General features: G+C 48.3%; 1 protein-coding gene across 5 annotated transcripts in view; it reads left to right on the forward strand.

Annotated features, from left to right (window-relative positions):
• Positions 1 to 20,745, forward strand: part of ATXN7L1 (ataxin 7 like 1) — a 248,047-nt gene that overhangs the window by 190,616 nt on the left and 36,686 nt on the right. For all 5 annotated transcript variants that reach the window (XM_043588617.1, XM_043588618.1, XM_043588620.1 and 2 more), the window contains one exon: positions 193 to 415. In XM_043588617.1, coding sequence (XP_043444552.1) covers positions 193 to 415 — 223 coding nt within the window. The remainder of the gene's footprint in view (positions 1 to 192; positions 416 to 20,745) is intronic.

Here is a 20,745-nt window from a genome sequence, read left to right on the forward strand (position 1 = left end):
GAGAACCTTGGTATATTAGTTTCACGTGTCATTTGATACAGACATTCAGAATGACATTGCTGCTTGTTGGGGAGAGAGGAGCGAATGTCAAGACAAATCGGAGTCAGGACTGGGGCTTCGGGGGTGCCGACCCGGCCAGATAAGCATTTTTCTCTTTGCCTGTGCTGAGTTCTATTCTTTCTTCCTCTGTAGAGAGAAGACACGGTTCAATGTGTAGACCTTCTCCCTCTCCAGCATCTCCACCCTCCAATTCCAGGACATCATTAGGACAGGTGAAAACAAAAGCCTGTCTCAGCGGCCAGAACTCTGCCAACAGCATCTCAAAGCCATTCAAAACGCCCAAAGACAATCTACTTACCTCCAGCAGCAAACAGCACACGGTCTTTTCTGCGAAGGGATCAAGGGACAAAGCATGGTGAGTGTCGGGCACTGGCAGCCGGCAGCTGCCTGTCCCCCACCCCTCCCCTTGTCCCTGTCACCACAGGAAACCATGTTTACTCTCTGGCTTTGTTCCTGGGCATCGAGTCTGGGAATTTGGGGAATGAGGGGGGAATGGGACAGAGAAGTGGAATGATGGGGTGAGAAACCCAAACTCCAAGAGGGAACCCAGGACCTGAAAGCACTACATATGCCTGACAGGGGACACTTTGCTGTCCCTGAGAGCTGAGCCAAGTTGGGTCTCAGGAAAGGGTAACAGGGAAATATTCCTCAGTTATGAGGTCATCTCTCAATTTTCTGCCCCAGTGAAGAGAAGCATTGAGGTAAATCATCAAAAGCTCAAACAGTTTGTCTAGGGGGTGTGAGGCCACGGGCCAGCCCCTCGGCCCTGGGAGGCGGGCCCCCGGTGAGCCTCCCTGCCTCAAACAGCCAGGCCTCGGCTCAGGGAATAGCTGCCCACAGAGGCACAGAGGTCATTGGGAGCTGACCACTGGAGGAAAAGAGGAAATCCAAAGAGAATGGCACCCCTTTGATGGGGTGGGGGAGAGCTAGCTGCAGGGGGCCCATGAAGCATCAGAATCTTTTGGTTCATTTTTTTTGTTTTAATCTCAGTCTTTACCCAAGAGTCAGAAAAGGTTACCTATGGGCTGGACAGTTCAGGAACCAAACTGGAAAGGAGGACAGGAAGCAAAAGGCAAATGTCTTCAAATGCTGACAGCCTCTACTTGGAACACCTAGGACGGGCTTATGACAGAGCCTGTAGCCTTCTCGGTCGGGCGTCGTGAAGGCAGACGGGATAAGTGTGGAGCCTGCCTAATTTATATATTTAAAGGGAAAAAGTGTTCTGTTAATTAATGATCGTTAATTACACTTAAGTTCATCCCTAGTAAAGCTGTGGACTGACATCATCCATCAATTTAATTTGCCACTGCTGTCTGGAAATTATGATGACTTTGTACAGAGCTCATTATGCCAGATCAATGAAAAGAGCCTCTTGCGATAGACTAGAAAGCTTTAGACACAGGTGTCAAGGAGGGGAGTTACCTGTCAAACAGGTGGGCCTTGTGGGCAAGCTGTGTTCTCTAGAATTGTTAGGGACAGAGCAGGTTAGGGAAGATCCAGCCGGAGAGTGACGGTTGGTGGCCCCTGGACCTGCTCGCACGGAGTGTGAGTCTCTATTTTATCAGTGACCTCACAGAGCGCCTCCAAGCTTGTTTGCAGAGGCAGCACCAGGTGTCTCAACAGAAGCACAAGCTGTGGGATCCCCACCTGCCTACAGATCTCAGCTGGGTGGCTCTGGGCAAGTTGCTTGATCTGGTGTGTCTCAATTTTCCACATCTATAAAACGGAGCTGTTAATAGCTCCATCCTGTGGCATCATGTGAGGGTTAAGAGCGCTACAAAGCAGCAAGCGCAATGTCTGGAGCAGAGCACGCATTCGATACATATGTGACGATCATGTCATTGTTGTGTGCACCAAAGGACGGAGCCCTTATAACTGGCAATAAAGGCCGAGATGTCCAATCTCTCTGAAACACTAGAGAAATGAAGTTGAAAAAGGACAAGGATAAAGTCACTGCTTCAGAGTCCAGAACGGAGGTACCGAGAAACCGGGCGAGGAGAGCTGGACAAGGGGCTCGTGAGGAATAAGCCAGAAGGAGAATCAGGAGTTACAGAAGATCCTAGCACGAACACCACAGATGTCCGATGATACACGTGGTCCCGGCAGGGTGAGACACGGCACCAAGCATTCTCGTGGGAGGCCAGCCTTCGGGGAGACCCCGGGTTAGATCAGTGTCCACACTCCGTGGAAGCCAACTCCACACGTGCTCATTAAGACCTGCTATAGGGCAGAAGGTGGTTCTGAAAGAGTCTGAAAAAAATTAGCCAGGGCCCAAAGAAGAGCAACCAAAAGTGTCTCAAGGAGGGAAATCCTTCTTACGGAGAAAACAAAACAAAAAGGGCTCAAAAAACCAGAATGCTTGCCTTGTGTGAAGAGCAGAAAGCTAATGGGTGATGTGCCCGACTTCGAGCAGACAGATCTAAAGGCGGACAAGGGATGGGCCAGAAGGAGGCTCACTGCAGCCTCGTCCTCCTTTCTCACCTCCAGCCAGCCAGGCCGTCGTCCCCCTGCCCTCTGTCGCCAGGGGTGTGTTTCAGGAAGGCTGTGAAGACTTTTCTTGGAGGCTGGGAGGGCTCCACCTCCGTTCAGGCAGACTTCTCTGGGAGCAGTATAGAAGAGCCAGCACTGACCCAGGGGCAAAAAAAAAAAAAAAAAAAGCCAATTCAAGCCCGGGCTTGGCCACAAACTTTCTGTGTGACCTGAACAAGTCACTTCACTTCTCTGAGTCCCATTTTCAAGCCTGAGTATTTTGTGATTCTAAGTCACAGTCCTCTCAAAAATTCTCAAAGGTTCCTCATTGCCTACTGGATTAAGAGTTAGGCCCCTAGCCCAACATAAGAGACCCTCTACAAACTGGCTCCAAACCCCCTAAATCGTCCAGTACCATCCCATTATCCCAGCTTACCCACTGTGTCTTCCTCTGGTACCTTTGCGTAGAACATCCATCCACCTGTCTGCACTCAATTTAACATTTAATTAGCACCTACTATAATACTATGTGCCAATTCGATAACAAGGCCTGAGGATACATAGGGCCCCCAATGTCTCCTATGGCATCCCTGTGCAAGATAGAAAAAGGCCTGGATACAGCTCCGTCCTAGAGTGCACAATTGGCTGATGGTCTTCGTCACCTACTTCCTCAATCAGACATCCTAGTGCAGTGCATAACCTGTACAACCGTACACTGAAGCCTTGGGGATGCAAGATTAAATAAGACACAGACTCTCTTAGGGAGTCTGTAAAAAGAGACATAAGCTAACACAGAATGCAATGGGATAAGAGCCAAGATATTTGTAGCACAAAAGACAGGCACCTACCTCAGCCTGAGAACTCAGAAAAGGTTTTTCAGAAGGGGTCACACGTGAGCTGAATTTGAGGGATAAGTAGGAATAATCTAGACAAAGAAAACTGGATTACAATGGTAAATGTTATATATATTTTAACACAATTGTTTTTAACATTTTGAGTGTGGGAAGAGGGTCCCAGGCAAAGGGACCAGAATGTGCAATCGTATTTGCATGCGGGGAGAGGCGGGCAGGGCCATATTAGAAAGTTCCACTGGGTGTGCTAAGTGTAGGGACTGGGAGTCCATCCTGAAAGCCCCATGGGGCTGTTAAAGGAGCAGCTTTGAGCTGCCCCCAGTGTAAAGGATGGCTTGAGGGGCCACTCAGGAAGCAGTGAGGGTGTTTTTGCATAATTCAGGTGAGCTGTCGTGACGTCCTGTAACCAGGCAGCAGTTGTGGGCATGTGCAGAAGGAGCCAGCGGGGACAAATACTAGGGAGGAACACGCCACGGGACTCTGGTGTTCATTGCACACACAGCTTGCAATGCAAGAGAAGACTGGTCCAGACTTGGACAACTGGATGTTGACCGGTCCTGTCACTTTCTCAAGAGGAGGATAGAAAGGGCCAGAGTTTAGGGTGGGGAGGAGAGGATGAATTAAACTGGGAAGTCATTGGAGTATGAAGTACAGGCATACCTCAAACATATTGAAGGTTCGGGTCCTGCCACAATGAAGCAAATATCACGATAAAGCAAGTCACATGAATTTTTTGGTTTCCCAATGCATATAAAAGTTATGTACACACTTCACTGTAGTCTGTGAAGTGTGTAATAGTATTGTGTCTAAAGAAAACAATGTATACACCTTAATTTAAAAATACTTTATTGCTATAAAATGTGCTAATCATCATCTGAGCTTTCTTTTTTTTTTTTCAATCTGAGCTTTCAATGAGACATAATCTTTCTGCTGGTGGAGGGTCTTGCCTCGAGTTGATGGTTACTGAAGGTTGGGTGACTGGCAATTTTTTTTGAATTTAATTTAATTTTTTAAATTTGCATCCAAATTAGCATATAGTGCAACAATGATTTCAGGAGTAGATTCCTTAGTGCCCCTTACCCATTTAGCACACCCCCCTCCCACAACCCCTTCAGTAACCCTCAGTTTGTTCTCCATATTTATGAGTCTCTTCTGCTTTGTCCCCCTCCCTGTTTTTATATTATTTTTATTTCCTTTCCCTTATGTTCATCTGTTTTCTCTCTTAAAGTCCTCATATGAGTGAAGTCATATGATATTTGTCTTTCTCTGACTAATTTCGCTTAGCATAATACCCTCCAGTCCCATCCACGTAGTTGCAAATGGCAAGATTGCATTCTTTTTGATTGCCGAGTAATACCCCATTGTGTATATATATGTATATACCACATCTTCTGTATCCATTCATCCATCAGTGGACATTTGGGCTCTTTCCAGACTTTGGCTGTTGTTGATAGTACTACTATAAACATGGGGGTGCATGTGCCCCTTCGAAACAGCACACCTGTATCCCTTGGGTAAATAACCTAGTAGTGCAATTGCTGGGTCGCAGGATAGTTCTATTTTTAATTTTTTGAGGACCCTCCACACTGTTTTCCAGAGTGGCTGCACCAGCTTGCATTCCCACCAGCAATGCAAAAGAGATCCTCTTCCTCTGCATCCTCACCAACATCTGTTGTTGCCTGAGTTGTTAATGTTAGCCATTCTGACAGGGGTGAGGTGGTATCTCATTGTGGTTTTGATTTGTATTTCCCTGATGATGAGTGAAGTTGAGCATTTTTTCATGTGTCAGTTGGCCATCTGGATGTCTCCTTTGGAAAAGTGTCTATTCATGTCTTTGGCCCATTTCTTCACTGGATTATTTGTTTTTTGGGTGTTGAGTTTGGTAAGTTCTTTATAGATTTTGGATACTAACCCTTTATCTGATATGTTGTTTGCAAATATCTTCTCCCATTCTGTCAGTTGCCTTTTAGTTTTGCTGATTGTTTCCTTTGCTGTGCAGAAGCTTTTTATTTTGATGAGATCCCAATAGCTCATTTTTGCTTTTGCTTCCCTTGCTTCTGCAGACGTGTTGAGTAAGAAGTTGCCATGGCCGGGGTCAAAGAGTTTTTGCCTCTGGGATTTGATGGCTTCCTTCCATCCATTTTTAGTTTATTTTTGTGTCTGGTGTAAGAAAGTGGTCCAGGTTCATTCTTCTGCATGTCGCTGTCCAGTTTTCCCAGCACCATTTGCTGAAGAGACTGTCTTTATTCCATTGGATATTCTTTCCTGCTTTGTCAAAGATTAGTTGGCCATATGTTTGTGCATCCATTTCTGGGTTCTCTATTCTGTTCCGTTGATCTGAGTGTCTGTTTTTGTGCCATGTGGCAATTTTTAAAGTAAGACAACAACAAACAAAGTTTACCACATTGGTGGATTCTTCAAGAACGATTTCTCTGCAGCTTCGCATGCTGTTTGATAGCATTTTACCCACTTCAGAATTGGAATCAGCCCTCTCAAACCCTGCCACTAAATTTATGTAATGTTCTCTTTTTTTTAACGTTTATTTATTTGTGTGAGAGAGACAGCGTGAGCAGGGGTGGGGCAGAGAGAGGGGGGACAGAGGATCCGAAGCAGGCTCTGTGCTGACAGCAGCAAGCCCAATGCGTGGCTCGAACTCATGAACTGTGAGATCATGACCTGAGCTGAAGTTGGATATTAAACCGACTGAGCCACCCAGCCGCCCCAGTTTATACAATATTCTAAATCCTCTGTCGTCATTTCAACTATTTTCTGGGCATCTTCCCCAGGAGTAGATTCCATCTCAGGAAACCACTTTCTCTGCTCATGCATCAGAAGCAACTCCTCATCCATTAAAGTTCCATCATGAGATCGTGGCCATGCAGCCCCATCCTCAGGCTCCTCATTCTCATCTCATTCCATCTTCTCATCCTAGTTCTGCTGTTTCCACCTGTCTGCAGTTACTTCCTGCACTACAGTCTCGAACTCCTCTTAATTCACTTAATAGTGAATTCTTTCCAAATGGTTTTCAGTTAACTTTGCCTAGATCCATCAGAGGAATTACAATCTGTGGCAGCTATAGCCTTATGAAGTCTATTTCTTAAATAATAAGACCTGAAAGACACAATGATTCCTTGATCCATAGGCTACAGAATGTATGTTGTGTTAGCAGGCATAAGAACAACATGAACCTCATTGTACCTACATCAGAGCTCTGGGGTGACCAGATTCATTGTCAATAAGCAATCCTATTCTGGGGCACCTGGGGCGCTCAGTCGGTTAAGCATCTGACTTCAGCTCTGGTCATGATCTCACAGTCCATGAGTTTGAGCCCGCGTCAGGCTCTGTGCTGACAGCTTGGAGCCTGGAACCTGCTTCAGATTCTGTGTTTGTCTCTCTCTCTCTTTCTGCCCCTCCCCCACTTGTCCTCTGTCTGTCTCTCTCTCTCTCTCTCTCTCTCTCAAAAATAAATAAACATTAGGGGCGCCTGGGTGGCGCAGTCGGTTAAGCGTCCGACTTCAGCCAGGTCACGATCTCGCGGTCCATGAGTTCGAGCCCCGCGTCAGGCTCTGGGCTGATGGCTCAGAGCCTGGAGCCTGTTTCCGATTCTGTGTCTCCCTCTCTCTCTGCCCCTCCCCCGTTCATGCTCTGTCTCTCTCTGTCCCAAAAAATAAATAAACATTGAAAAAAAAAATTTTTAAAAAAAAAATAATAATAAATAAATAAATAAATAAACATTAAAAAAATTTTTTTAAATAAGCAGTCATATTTTGGAAGGCATCTTTTCTGAGTAGTAGGTCTCAACAGTGGGCTTCAAATACTCAGAAAACTATGTTGTAAACACAGTGCCGTCGTCCAGGTTTTGTTGTATTGGTTAGAGAGCACAGGCAGAGTAGATTTAGTGTGATTCTTAAGGACGCTAGGATTTTCGGAATCATAAATGAGCATTAGCTTTAACTTAAAGTCACCAGCTGCCTTAACAGGAGAGTCAGCTAGTCCTTCAAAGCTTTAAAGCCAGGCATTGACTTCCTTCTCGCTATGAAAGTCCCAGATGGCATCTTCTTCCAGGAAAAGGCTGCTTCACCTGCACTGAAAATTGGTTGTTTAGTGTAGCCACCTTCATTAATGATCTCAGCTAGATCTTCCGGAGAGTTACTCCAGCTTCTACATCAGCACCTTCTGCTTCACCCTGCACTTTCATGTTATGGAGATTCCTTAAGCCTCATGAACCAACCTCTGCTAGCTTCAAGTGTTTTTTTTGTCACTTCCTCGCCTCTCTCAGCCTACATAGAATTGAAGAGAGTTGGGCCTTGCTCTGGATTAGGCTTTGCTTAAAGGAATGTCGTGGCTGGTTTGATCTTCTGTCCAAGACCACTCAAACTTTCTCCTTAGCAGCAATAAGGCTGTTTTGCTTTCTCATCATTCACGTGTTCACTGGAGTAGCACTTTTAATTTCCTTCAAGAACTTTTCCTTTGCGTTCACAACTTGGCTAACTGTGTGGTGCGAGGGGCCTAGCTTTTGGCCTGTCTTGGCTTTCCACAGGCCTTCCTCACTAAGTTTAATCGTTTCTAGCTTTTGGTTTCAAGTGAAAGACGTGTGACTTTTTTTTCCCTTGAACACTTACAGGCTATTGTAGGGTTATTCACTGGCCTGATTTCGATATTTTTTTTTTAAGTTTATTTATTTATTTTTGAGAGCGAGAGAGAGCATGCAGGAGGAGCAGAAAGAGAGGGAGAGAAAGAGAGAGAATCCCAAGCAGGCTCTGCACTGTCAGCACAGAGCCCAACGTGGGGCTCGATCTCACAAACCGTGAGATCATGACCTGAGCTGAAACAAAGAGATGCCTAAACAACTTAGCCCCCCAGGTGTCCCTTGATTTCAATAATTGTCGTGTTTCAGGGAATAGGGAGTCCCGAGGAGAGGGAGAGAGACAGGGAACAGCTGGTCAGTGGACCAATCAATACACGTGTTTATCACCTAGTTTGCGATCTCGTATGGTGGTTCGTGGCACCCCAAAACAATTATTACAATAGTAACATCAAAGATCGCTGACAACAAATATAATAATAATGAAAAGATTGAAATATTGCAAGAATTACCAAAATGTGACCCAGAGGCATGAAGTAAACACGTGCCATTGGAAAAATGGTGCCAATGGCCTTATTCACCGCAGCATTGCCACACAGCCTCAGTTTGTAAAAAAAAAAAAAGCACAGTTTGTGCAAAGTTCAACAAAGGGAAATGCAGTAAAACTAGGCATCCCTGTATCCGAGGAAGGTCCGCATAGAGATGTTCGGTTGGTGGCATTGCACGTTTGGACCCAGAGGTCAGGAGAGAGGTGTGGGCTGGGGATGGAGCTTTGACAGTCATCAGTGGAGACACAGGCCTTGAGACCGTAGGTACAGATGCACCCTCTGGGGAAGGTACGTGGCTTGAGAGAAGCAGGGGCCGAGGGCAGGGCCAAGGAGAGTCAGGGGCCCCGGGGAAGACGGCCCTGAGGAGGCAGGGACTGCAAAGTCGAGATTCTTCCCACAGCATCCTGGCCCTCTTTCCTGGTCCAAATCCCCCACTGCCCTCACTGCCTGTCCCACTGGCCACCTTCCTCTACCTGCCGTTCACGCATTCCCTCCTTGCAGGCCACTGGTATGCTGGCATCTCCCTTTTAATTCCCAGGACCCTTCATTTTTACCTTTCCCATGACTCTGTCCATGGTCTGCCACAGGTGAGACCTCGTGTCATTCCTTCTGCTCAGAAGTAATTGCGGAATCTCCTGCATGGTGGGGCCTCACGCTCCGCAAACATGGTCCCCTTGTCAGTAAATATTTGTCGAATTGAGTGAAATTGATCTGACCGTTGAAAAGGATTGTAAGATTTCTATTCTTGGGACAGTTAACCTTTTATCTACACGTGTTTGGGCTGGTGCCATCCAATGGAAATGTAATGTGTGACACGTGTGGAAATGTAAATTTTCTAGCAGCCACATTGGAAAAAGGGAAAGGAAACAATTTTTAATATAGTTTATTTAACCTAATATACCTACTATCTTATAATTTCAACATAAATCAGTGAGATAATTTTGTTTTTTTCCCTAATATATCCACTATCTTATAATTCCAACATATAACCAGTGAGATAATTTTTACTTTTTTCCTAATATATCCACCATCTTATAATTTCAACGTATAATCAGCGAGATAATTTTTACTTTTTTCCTAATATATCCACCATCTTATAATTTCAACATATAATCAGCGAGATAATTTTTGTTTTTTTGTTCTACCAAGTCTTCGAAATCCTGTGTGTTTTACACCTACAGCACCCGTCACTTTGGACACCAAATTTTCATCAGAAATATTTTATCCATTTTTAGGTTTCATAAACAACTAGAGATCATAAAATGAATTCGCAAACCCAAGTTGTTCCAGACACACTTAAACATTTTCTTTCTTTCTTTCTTTCTTTTTCTTTCTTTCTTTTTTTTTATGTTTATTTATCTTAGAGAGAGAGACAGCGTGCAAGTGGGGAAGGGGCAGAGAGAGAGGGAGACAGAGGATCTGAAGCGGGCTCTGTGCTGACAGTGTGGAGTCTGACACAGGTCTCAAGCCCACAAGATCATGACCTGAGCCGAAGTCGGGCACTTAACCACCCAGGCGCCCCTAGACATTTTCTAATAACTGAATCAAACTGATTCAAATTACATAAAATTCAAAATTCAGTTCTTCGATCACTTTTTTAAATGCTCAATAGCCACAAATGGCTAGTGGCTGCTGTGTCAGACCGCACAAACCTGGACACCTTGGCCAGGTGACCCTTGGTAAGCCCCTCTGGTTCTTTGATTCACAAGTGTATGAATGTGGCTCCTTGTGTCTCTGGGATGTTATGCTCCCCGCTGGAACTGATAGATTCTAGGGTGGAAGGAACATTTGCTCTTCTCCCACATTAGCCTGCCGCTGTTAGGTGTGAGGTGGGAACCGGCCTGGAGGTCCCAGTCAGGCCATGCAGAGACTCCCCTGCCCCAGAGGAGCTCTGTAGCAGCCCCTAGAGGTCAGAAAAGCATAAGTCTTGGGTGCAGGTGGTGGACTGTGGCCTTCAGATTAGACTTAACATCAGGTGAGGGGCACCCTTTTCCAAGTAGCTCAAACCCCCATGTACGGAAATAAAAACGCCACTCCTGAGTTGAGGCTGACCTCCTGGCATCTCACGCAAGGTGAAATGGCCCATGGGTTTGTTATTTGCTCCCTTCTGTGGATGGGGAGGTTAGAAAATAATTCCGCGTTAGAAGAAAGGGAGAAACAGAGAGGGCATCCTTGTGCTACCAAATTTGTCCCGTGCAGGTCTGCCCAGCAGCACTCCCAGCGCCGCCCCCGCCCAGCCCCCAGTCAGAGCCCCTCTCCACTGGTGGATGGTCCTGCAGGGGGTCAGGCCAGAGAATACCCTGCCCGTGGTCTTGCCATCCAGGTGTCCATGGAGCCCATAAAGGTGGAGGGAGGGGCACAAGATGATTCTGTCTCTAGGTAGAAGTTAAAAGGGATTTATGGCTATTCAGCCCTTTTGAGCTAAAATGAACATTTCAGCCTTTACTTCTGATTTCCTACTCAGCCAGGGGACTAGCCCCGCATAGGGACTAAGTCAGGCAGTCTGACTTTCCCACCTGCTGTCACTTCGGCTATCCTAGTCCAGGAAGGGAGCCATAGGGAACTGAAACCTGCAAACCCGTTGATGTGGGCGGGAGCAGGGAGGAGGCTTTCCTCCCTGCATGGCTTGTTGCCTTCTCTTTGGGCCTTATCAACCCACACGTGTGTGCTGAATGCTAAATACGCTCAGCTATTAAAAATGCAGGAGATGAGCCCGCTGCTCCAGAAGGAAAATGAGCCAGAGCAAAAGAAAAATCAGCAGGCTCCCTGGCCTCCTGCGTGTGCCCGACAGTGAGGTGGGGGAGGGTGTCCCTCTCCTTCCTCAGGCAGGGCTCCTCTGGATGCTTAGAATGAGGGCTGTGTCCCCCTGGAGCAGTGGAGGTTTGGGGAGTAGGAGTGGTGTGGAAGTCTTTCCCAGCACTCTCTGCAGAGGGGAAAGAGCTGAGAGGCCCTGGCTGAGTGCCTTGGGAGAAACGAGGCTGGCTTATTGGTTCTTGCCTGGTGTTGCCATGAAGTGGGGGCAAGACCACGGCTCCGTATTAATGGCTCCCAGAGGACGTAGGGAGTCTTCTCCGGGCTCCCGCTTGGGGAAATCTCAGAGATCCGAAGTGCTACAGACCCTCCAGGTGACCCAACTTACCCTCTGATCACCCAGATTCTTAGGATTCTTGCGGCGGCCTCTGCCTGGTCTCCCTACCCCTCACCGTGCCCTTCCCCAGTCTGCTGTCCACACCCCCCACCTGAGTGCATCATGCCCCTGCCCTGCTCACAACTCTCCAGGGTCTCTCAGTTGTTTGCCTACAGAGCAGAGGCTTAACCTCTTCGGAGGTGGACATACGATCTGGCATTTCCCACTTGTCCAACTGCTGCCGCCAACACTTTTAACTCCTTCATTTCATATTCCAGGCGTCCCAGTCTATTTGTAGCTCCTCAGACGTGCCTCCATGTGCTGGCATGTGCTGTTTCCCTTACCAGAAGCAACCTCTCTGCATGTGTGTCACTTCCTCCATGAAGTCTCCCCAGACTTTTCTTTTTTTAACTTTTTTTTTAATTTTTTTTAACGTTTATTTATTTTTGAGACAGAGAGAGACAGAGCATGAACGGGGGAGGGTCAGAGAGAGGGAGACACAGAATCCGAAACAGGCTCCAGGCTCCTAGCTGTCAGCACAGAGCCCAACGCGGGGCTCGAACTCACGGACCGCGAGATCGTGACCTGAGCCGAAGTCGGCCGCTCAACCGACTGAGCCACCCAGGCGTCCCAACTTTTTTTTTTTTAATGTTTGTTTCTTTTTGAGAGAGACAGAGACAGAGCGTGGGTGGGGGAGGGGCAGAGGGAGACACAGAATCCGAAAGAGGCTCCAGGCTCTGAGCTGTCAGCACAGAGCCCGACACGGGGCTCGAATTCATGAACCACAAGATCAGGACCTGAGTCGAAGTCAGATGCTTAACCGAGTGAGCCACCCAGGCGCCCCTTCCCAGACTTTTATGCTTCTTCCTCTAAGCTCCCACTAGCACTCAAGCTACTGCTATAAGAGCCTTCGTTGTCTATTATACTCATTTGCATCTTTATCCTCCCCTGCCTCCATCTGGACCTTTAGCTCCCTGGCCTCCTGTGGTGTAGCATGGAATCCAGCATCCCAGCAAATATTTGCTAAGTGAATGAATAATGAGTGAATGAATGAAGGAGCTTGTGAAATAGAACTGCTCCTTTCCCCCTCCTCATGCGATTTTTCTGATGCTAAAGGAAACGACAGGTATAAATAGCTATCTTTTGAGTTCTGGGTGAGAAATCAGACTGGGTGAGAAATCAGCTCCCATCATGGGACTGTTGTCCCTGTCACAATTATGAGAGTTGGGAAGGGAGAAGTATGGTCCTGGATGATAAAAAGGAAAAACCTTTGTGCTCTGGCAAGAAGGGGAAGCTATTTTCCCTTAAACTAAGGAAGAGGCGAGTTCAGCGCATCCTTGTACCATGGCCTCTGCCTGCGTTTGCACCCATGTCCCAGGACGCACTTGACTGCGAGGAAAACCCTAATCAGAAGGGAACCAAGGAGTCGATATAGCATCCCACAGAAGTCCCTCCCTAGACCCCACTTACAAATGCAGCCCCTCACACAAGACATGAGGGGGGCATTCTGGGGCTGGTTTTTACCCCTAGTGGTGCAGGTTTGGGTGTTAAGGGAGCAGTGGGGCAGAGGGTGAGGGGGGGAAAGGCAGGTAGAGGAAGGGAAGTAGATGGAGGTTACTGTGATGAGCCCCAGAGGGAGGGAATGGAAAGGGCAGTCAAGAGAGGATGGGAGGAACAGGCCAGAATGTTAGAGCATCCGGGGGGACCATGTCCCTTCCAGGACACAGAGGCATAGAAACTGAAACACTTGAGTGCTGCAGGCTCATTGGGTTTCCAGATGATCAAGATAAGGACAATGGACAGCTCCTTGTGTAGAAACTCAGCTGACCTTGTCAAGTCCCAAAAGTGCTCAGAAATAGGGACTAGAGTCTAGGGAAGGAACATACAGGCTAGGACAGCTGGGGAAGGAAACAAATGACATGACCGAGAAAGGGAGGAGGAGCCACAAAGATTAGTAGTCACCGTCCTCTGTGCTCGCACTGCACATGGTACTTATTAGACGCCTCCAGAGCCTCACGTCTGCTCGGTGACAAGATGAGGAAGCAGCCCACACTGATGAAGAGAATGGTCCAAGATTACAACTGGACGATGGTGGAGCTGGGGCTCTACCCCAGGACTTCTCACTGCCAGTGCTAAGATCAGGTGCACCATCCTGAGAGCTGCTTGAAGTCAAGCCCCACTGCTGCCCTTCACTTTGCTGATTGAATGCCCTGAGGCAACCTTTCTAAACCCCAGGTTCCTCCTCTATAAACTGGGGGTGAAGGTTAGGTACGATCTTCCATAGCCTCCTGGCCAGCAGTGGCAAGTGCTCAGTATATGAGTGTCAAGAGACAATGAGAGGAGTAGTGGGTGGGGGTTGGGGATCGACAAGCCGCCCCCCCCCCCCTCCTTTGTAATCACTCTGGCTCCTCCACCAGGAAGGGAGACAGCTGCAGGCTGCTACTTACCTCCAGCGTTTGTTCTGGCGGAGCACTGGTTTGGTTTTATCGTGTTATGTGACTTAACCTTCACTGAGAACATTAATTCACTCATCGACCATTCACCGAGCCCTTCCTCAGTGCCAAATAATGCATATGTCACTGAGGTAACTCCAGAGCAACATGGACACTTGGTCAAGGTCCTTGTCCTCAGGTAGCCCATTTTCTGGTCAGGCCACATTAACATAGAACTGAGACCTTGCCATTTGACATGATAAATGTGGCACAAACACCTAGGAAGGAACAGCCAGCCCTGAGAGAGAAGAGGACATTTCATCTGGATCTGGGCAGATGGGGGAGTATTCACCCGGAGGAGGGAGGAGGGCACCGCCACAGAAGGAACCGCCCAGCCCACATAAAGGCCGGGAGCCAAGCTGAGAGCTGGGTGTTTAAGGAGCGGTAAGAGCCCCACCAGGCTGTGGGGGAAGGTTCCCCAGGGCGCGGGCTGTGGGGGGCTGGGCTGTGAGGTTGGACTCTGGACAGCGGGGAGCCCGCCAAGCCTTTGGAACAGCAGGACGGCGGGGTCAGATTTGCACGGGAGCTGAGTGGAGGCTGAGAAGAGGCTGGGACGGAAAGACTGGTGGTAGGGATTTTCATCAGTGTTCAGGCGAGCAACGATGACCAGCAGGTAGACCTGTGAGTGACCGAATGTCAGGAAAGAGCCAAGGTCTCTGACTGGATGGTGATGTTGTGAACCAGAAGAGTTTGTTTTTTGTTTTTTGTTTTAATACAAAGTATTTAGTTTGGGACAAAGAATTTCCTGAGTCTGCTGTAGGTCCATGTCAAGTCTCCAGCTCTTGATGGTTTAAACAGTGTGCTCAGTGTTCTGGATGGAGGTGTTTGGGGTGCAGGGCTGCCTGCCCAGGATTCCATGTGGAGAAGAAAAGAGCAGAGTGAGTGACACCCTGGCTCCCAGGCCACTTATGAGGGAAGACGCTCCCTGGGGCTCTTCATGTGTGAAGGACGGTGGGGAGCAGAGGCTGGGGCACCCACAGGCAGCCAGGGACACCATGCCATTTGTGCATCCCCAGTCTGCTCAGAACAAGCTTCCTGAAAGCAAAAGCTGAGGACCTGAGCCCAGGGCTTGGCTCCGGGCCTCCCCTGGCAGGGGGTGAAGGAGGATGTTCTGTGAGGAGTCCTCTCCCCTCCCCACCGCCCCCCAGTCGGTGTTGGCTCCTGGGCCCGAGAGAGACAGTGAATGTCTTGGCTGTGCTGGGTCTGGAAGGCGAGGAACAGGCCGGGCAGACGGGAGCTGCCTGCAGCTCTGGTAGCGGGAGCCAATGACCTCTGGTGGCTACAGAGGGGAGCGCTCCTGCTTGCTTCTCCAGAGCCTGTCCTGGGCTGGGGGGGGGGGGGGGGGGGGGGCGGGGTTGGGGTTCTGTTCTGCTCTGCACCAGCGCTCCCTCCAGGATCCACTTGCTTCCTGGTCGCTGACATCTCAAGTCCTGCCCTCAGAGGCTCTGATACCATTTATGCCTTGATGTGAATTTCACTCGGTATTCGTTTTAACTGACACTTTTAGTTGTCAGAGCAGGTGCAATTGGTCTGGCCTAGGGTTGGTCTCACACTCCTCCTGGATGCGCCACCCAAGGCAGCAGCACAGTAGGCAAGCTGGTCCAAGTGCACTCTAGAGACAGCCTGTCCTGCACGACTTACCCTGCTGTGCCAGGACTCTGTTTTCCCTTCTTCATCTTCCTCTCCTCTAGCTTGCTGATTTTTTCCCACAGTCTTAGGGCATTACGACTCACCAGGAATGGCATTTAGTGCCTGTTGATCTCCCAGCGGGTTTGGGGACCACCTTCTGAGCTCCAGGCCTTGCGAAACCCTGATTAACCAAAGTGCTGGAGAGACTTAACAGAGGCTGGTGCTGGGGCCTTCTGCCTCCAGGAAATCTGGAGCAGCTGAGAACCCATGCAGTCAGTCTTACAGAAGATGTCTTAGAGCCAGAAGGACCCCCGTTACCTCCTGCTCACTTTTCCTCCAGAATGCGTTCTCCAGCTGGGATCTCTAACCTCTCGTCCAGGCTTGGGCCGTGCATACAAGATCAGGGATTGAAAAGCAATGGGGAAGGGAAAATGTCCTACCTAGTTCTGTTTTTCCTCTTCACTACACCCCCAAAAGTGATCCTCCCCTGGGTGGATATGGTAAATATGGAAGGCCACCAGCCCCTTCCTCCTCCCGCCTTGTGTGGCCCTCCCTCCATTGTCGGACCGGAAGGCAAAGAGGACACAAGTTTCTGATGAGTTGCACCCCAGAGGTATACCCCACAAGACTCAGGGTCAGTAGGGAGAGGGGACAGCACAATCTTCTCTCCCCTTTTTATTTTAGCTCCAATTTGTTGAAGGCCAACTGTGTGCCCAGCACTTTGCTAAGCACTCCGTTTGTATGATCTCATGTAATCACCTCAAATCTCTACCATGATCTTCATTTTACTGATAAGGAAACTGAGGCCCAGAGTGGTAAGTTCCTGAAATAAGGTAGGGAGGGCAGCCCCCATATGCCTATACGAGTCTGTCCCCGCCGAGGAGGCAGGGAGGAACTGAAACTGGCACATTTCCACTTTCCAGGTCAGCCACCCTCTTCTAATTCTCACAGAAGTCCTTACGGGCTTGCCGAGGCCCTGGACTCGGGAAGTCTGATGGCTTTTCTACCATAAGGCAACTGGCAGGATTCGCATCTAGGTTTGTCTGATTTGAAGCCTATATTCCTAACGATTATCCTAAACTATCTTGCAACGCCCCGTAGAGCAATGACATCCAACCCTCCTTGTTTCACTTGCTCCTGGCCACTTTTACAATTTGTCAAAGTCCCCAGGTTCATCTCTCCCCCATTCATAATGGGCTGAAGGGAAAGTCCCACATCTTCTCAGTGGCTAACCACCTCTCCTCAGAGTTGATGGAGATGCTGGCCCATCACCCAAGTCACTGATGGAGATGCTCTAACCTTCCTGGCCGGCGACAGGCCCCTGTGAGCTCTGCTGGGTACCGCTCTGGGCTGGCACGAGACCCCGCTACCCAATCTTTTTTGCCTCTGCTGCCAGGGCCTCTCACCCCCAATAGCTCTGTGGTCTGACCACGTTTTCCCAGTTTATTGAGGGTGGGTTATATGGGAGCGAATCCAAAGCTGTGCAAAGGCCAGGAGAGAGTAAACACAGTGCTTTCTCCCTGACCACCGGACCTGACCCTCAGCCACAAAATAATATTAGATTAATCTGGCAGGTTTTTTTTTTTTAATTTATGTGCTCTGTGGTTGATTACTCTGTTTTCTGTTTGCTTAAGGTGTTTACAAATTGGCTTTCTAAAAGTTTTTCCCAATCTGTTTTTCCAGATTAAAAAAAAAAAAAATTGATTCATTCATCGGGATTTACATAGTGCCTCCTCTATCCATTGAGGACTTTGTAGCTCTGTTACTGAGGCTGATTCTTAGCAATTGCCTGACCCTCAGACTTTAAGAATGTCCCAGGTATTTCTTCCACTTGAAGAATTTAAACTTGATGTAAATAATGTCCTGATAGCTGCTCCCAGAATGCATCCAAATGAGCCAAATTTAATTCCTTCTCTGAGGATCTTTTAAAATAGAGTAAATCCCCCCTTTTATTTGGGATGACTTAAATACTATCACTGCTTAGAAGGCAGGAGGCTGGGTGAGGTGGCCTGTTCAAGGATCTGGCAGTGACTCAGAGATCCTCAAAATTCTGCCAGGCCAGTAGCACAGGCACATGGGCCTTTGTCGAAAGAATTGGTGGGAAGAAATCAGACAGCTGAGAACTCTCATCAGACACATAACCCACAGCACAAATACCATATGTCTTCGGGCTCTTGCCTGTCAAATCCATCTTTACCCTGCGCCGGTAAGTAGAGCAGAGCTGGCAACGATTTCTGCAGGCCTCCAGATTTTCTGAACCGTTCTTTTAAGACTTATCTGTTGATGATGAAAGAATAAATCAGATCCACAGGACCTTGTAGCTGGCAGGAGAGCAGCTGGTCCCGAAAGACACGGGTGGCCCTTGAAACGGCACCGTGAGATTCTTCCACTTCTGCTCTTTTGCAGACATCACCCCGGGCAGGAATCCACTTGGTGCCGGGAGAGCCATTTTTCTTAAAGCCAGAGCAGCCTCCTCGGTCCTGAATGATAAATTCAGACAGGCACTCAGGAAGAAGACATGGCAGCCAAAGCAGCAGAAAAGAAGCAAGGTAGATGTCTCCCCCACATAGCCAGGAGGCTGAGGGAGGACTTCCCAGGATCCCTTCCCCGGACCAGAGACAGAGATACAGGGCTAACAAGGAGATAACTACTCCCAGCATATTAGACACAGCAGGGGAACAAGCTGCAGCCCTGGGCTCCCTGGCAGCCAACAAAACAGGCATTATGAAAGCAACAGGGACAGAGCTGGACTCACCTTTCCCTTTCAAACTCTGCTCCTCCAAGAAAGGACAATAGCGAGGTGATAAATGCAACTAATTGTGGGACTCAGGAAGTGTGTGAGTTGCATCCCTTAAGACAGAAAGGGAACTTGAAACTTGAGGGGCTTGGGCTTTCCTGGGGAGGGAGGCGGTAACTGCCAGGCTTGTTTATCACCTGAGCAAACACAGTGATAAATTGCTTAGTCATCTGGGTGTTTCCAACTGCCCACCCCTCCCAGCCCTCCGACCCCACGTGGAGATGTTTGAGTTAGTGCGATTCCATGCGGGGGAGATACCCACACTGAGAAAGCAGCGGTCAGAATCTTTTGGCTTCTTTCCAATGGAAAAAATTAAACCTGTTATTCAGGGTCCACTGCCCAGGGCTGGGACACTGTACTGGCCAGCGGTGATGGTAGGGGAAGTGGGACAGTGAGAAAGGGCACCGTGGGAGAAAGCAGGAGGCAGTCGTGAGATGATGATTTCCAGACAGCCGCACCCTCACACCCTGGAGTGTAGACACACGCGGGATGTGTGTGTAAGTGAAGCAGGGACCAGGGCTCTCAGCTGAAACGAGATGGAATGTCTGGGATCGGTTTTCCAAATTGTGTGGCACCATCTTGGAATCATTTCCTCCTTTGTTCGTTAGTTTATGATCTGAGAGCTGTTGCCAACAGTAGTGGAGAAAAGAGACTAAATATTCCAGTGGACTGATGGCTGACATTTATCTTGGGGAATCAGGTTGGCAAGAGCAAACAGGAAGGCTTTTCACCTCTCTCTCTCTCTCTGATTCTCGTTTCTTCTAAGGATGTGTTTGACCCTGCCCACCACCACTGAGCTGCCTGCTTCCCTGCTTTAACTCCCAGCAGAAGTACCTTCTCAACTCAGACCAGAGGCAGGTTACCTTAGAGGGGAAGCCCAAAACCTTAGGGGCAGAGGGACAACCAAAGATAAAAGTATCCGGGTCAGGGGTGCCTGGCTGGCTTAGTCAGAATGGCATGCAATTCTTGATCCCGGGGTTGTGAGTTTAAGCCCTACATTTCGGGTAGAGATTACTTAATATAAAGTCTTAAAAAAAAAAAAAAGTATCCACGTCAGTTCCCAGGTTCTCCTCCTTCACTCTATCTACAGTCCTTCTCCATTTAGTTACTGGACACCCTTAGAATTCCAACCTAAAACAATTGAGTCTCCTATCCCCTCCCACTGCCAAGATGGGTCCCAATTACTTGGCATCAGAGTCGTTTACTCAGTGGCTCAGCTCCTTACAATTCATCTGGTCTTTGGAACCCTTTGAAACACTCTTGATCAGACTTTTTCCCTAACGCCTCCCATTCCAATGCAAGAAAACTCAATCCCAGGGAACTTCACAGTAGCCTTCTCTTCTAATTTCTGATGGGCTCCAATTCCATATCCTGCCTATGGGCGTTGGGATTGAAGTCTGGAGATCTGGAAGCATTGGCAGTAGAGGGTGTGACTGCACCACACTTGTTATATAGTGGAGAAAATTCCAAGTTGGGAGATCAGTCACAGATATTAGCTCACCCGGCTCAAGCTCACTCACTAACACACAGTTGGAAAGAAGCGTTACCAAAGAGATGAGTCAGCTGGCACTGTTCCAGATGGCTGGACCGAGTGGACCTGTGCTCTCGTGGCTGAATTAAGGAGCAGGTTGGAGTTGGACGTTGACTTTAGGGGAGAAACACAAACTGTACCATGAGCATTTGAGGACCATTTGGCTTGGTGTTTACATTTATTTCAGTTCTTACGATTGCTCTAGATTATTCCAGCCCAACATTATATCTTTGTCGACTGAACTCATGGGTACTCAGCATGTGCCCTGGCCATTTTCCACAGAAACTAGAGGCCTTCCCTTTACTCATACCAGCTCATACATCAACAGCCTGAAACCCCAGGGCCCTAATTTCCTTTCCTGAATTTACTGGGCTTCACAAAGAAGGATATCAGAGAAGGCCACTCAGGCACTAGAGAATCCTCCCACCCAAAGTTGAACTTTTTATTCTAAAAAAAACAGAAATCAACAGATCAGGACAAAGGTGACTAAATCAATAAGAGCTTTATTTTATTTTCTTTTATTTCATTTCATTTCATTTTTCGAGAGGGGGAGAGGGAGCACCCGCGTGGGTGGGGGAGGGGCAGAGATAGAGAATCCTAAGCAGGCTCCATGCCCAGGGCATCAGGCTCCATCTCACAGCGGTGAGAACATGACC

This window comes from Prionailurus bengalensis, chromosome A2, assembly GCF_016509475.1.
Source record: "Prionailurus bengalensis isolate Pbe53 chromosome A2, Fcat_Pben_1.1_paternal_pri, whole genome shotgun sequence".
NCBI classification, from domain to species: domain Eukaryota; kingdom Metazoa; phylum Chordata; class Mammalia; order Carnivora; family Felidae; genus Prionailurus; species Prionailurus bengalensis.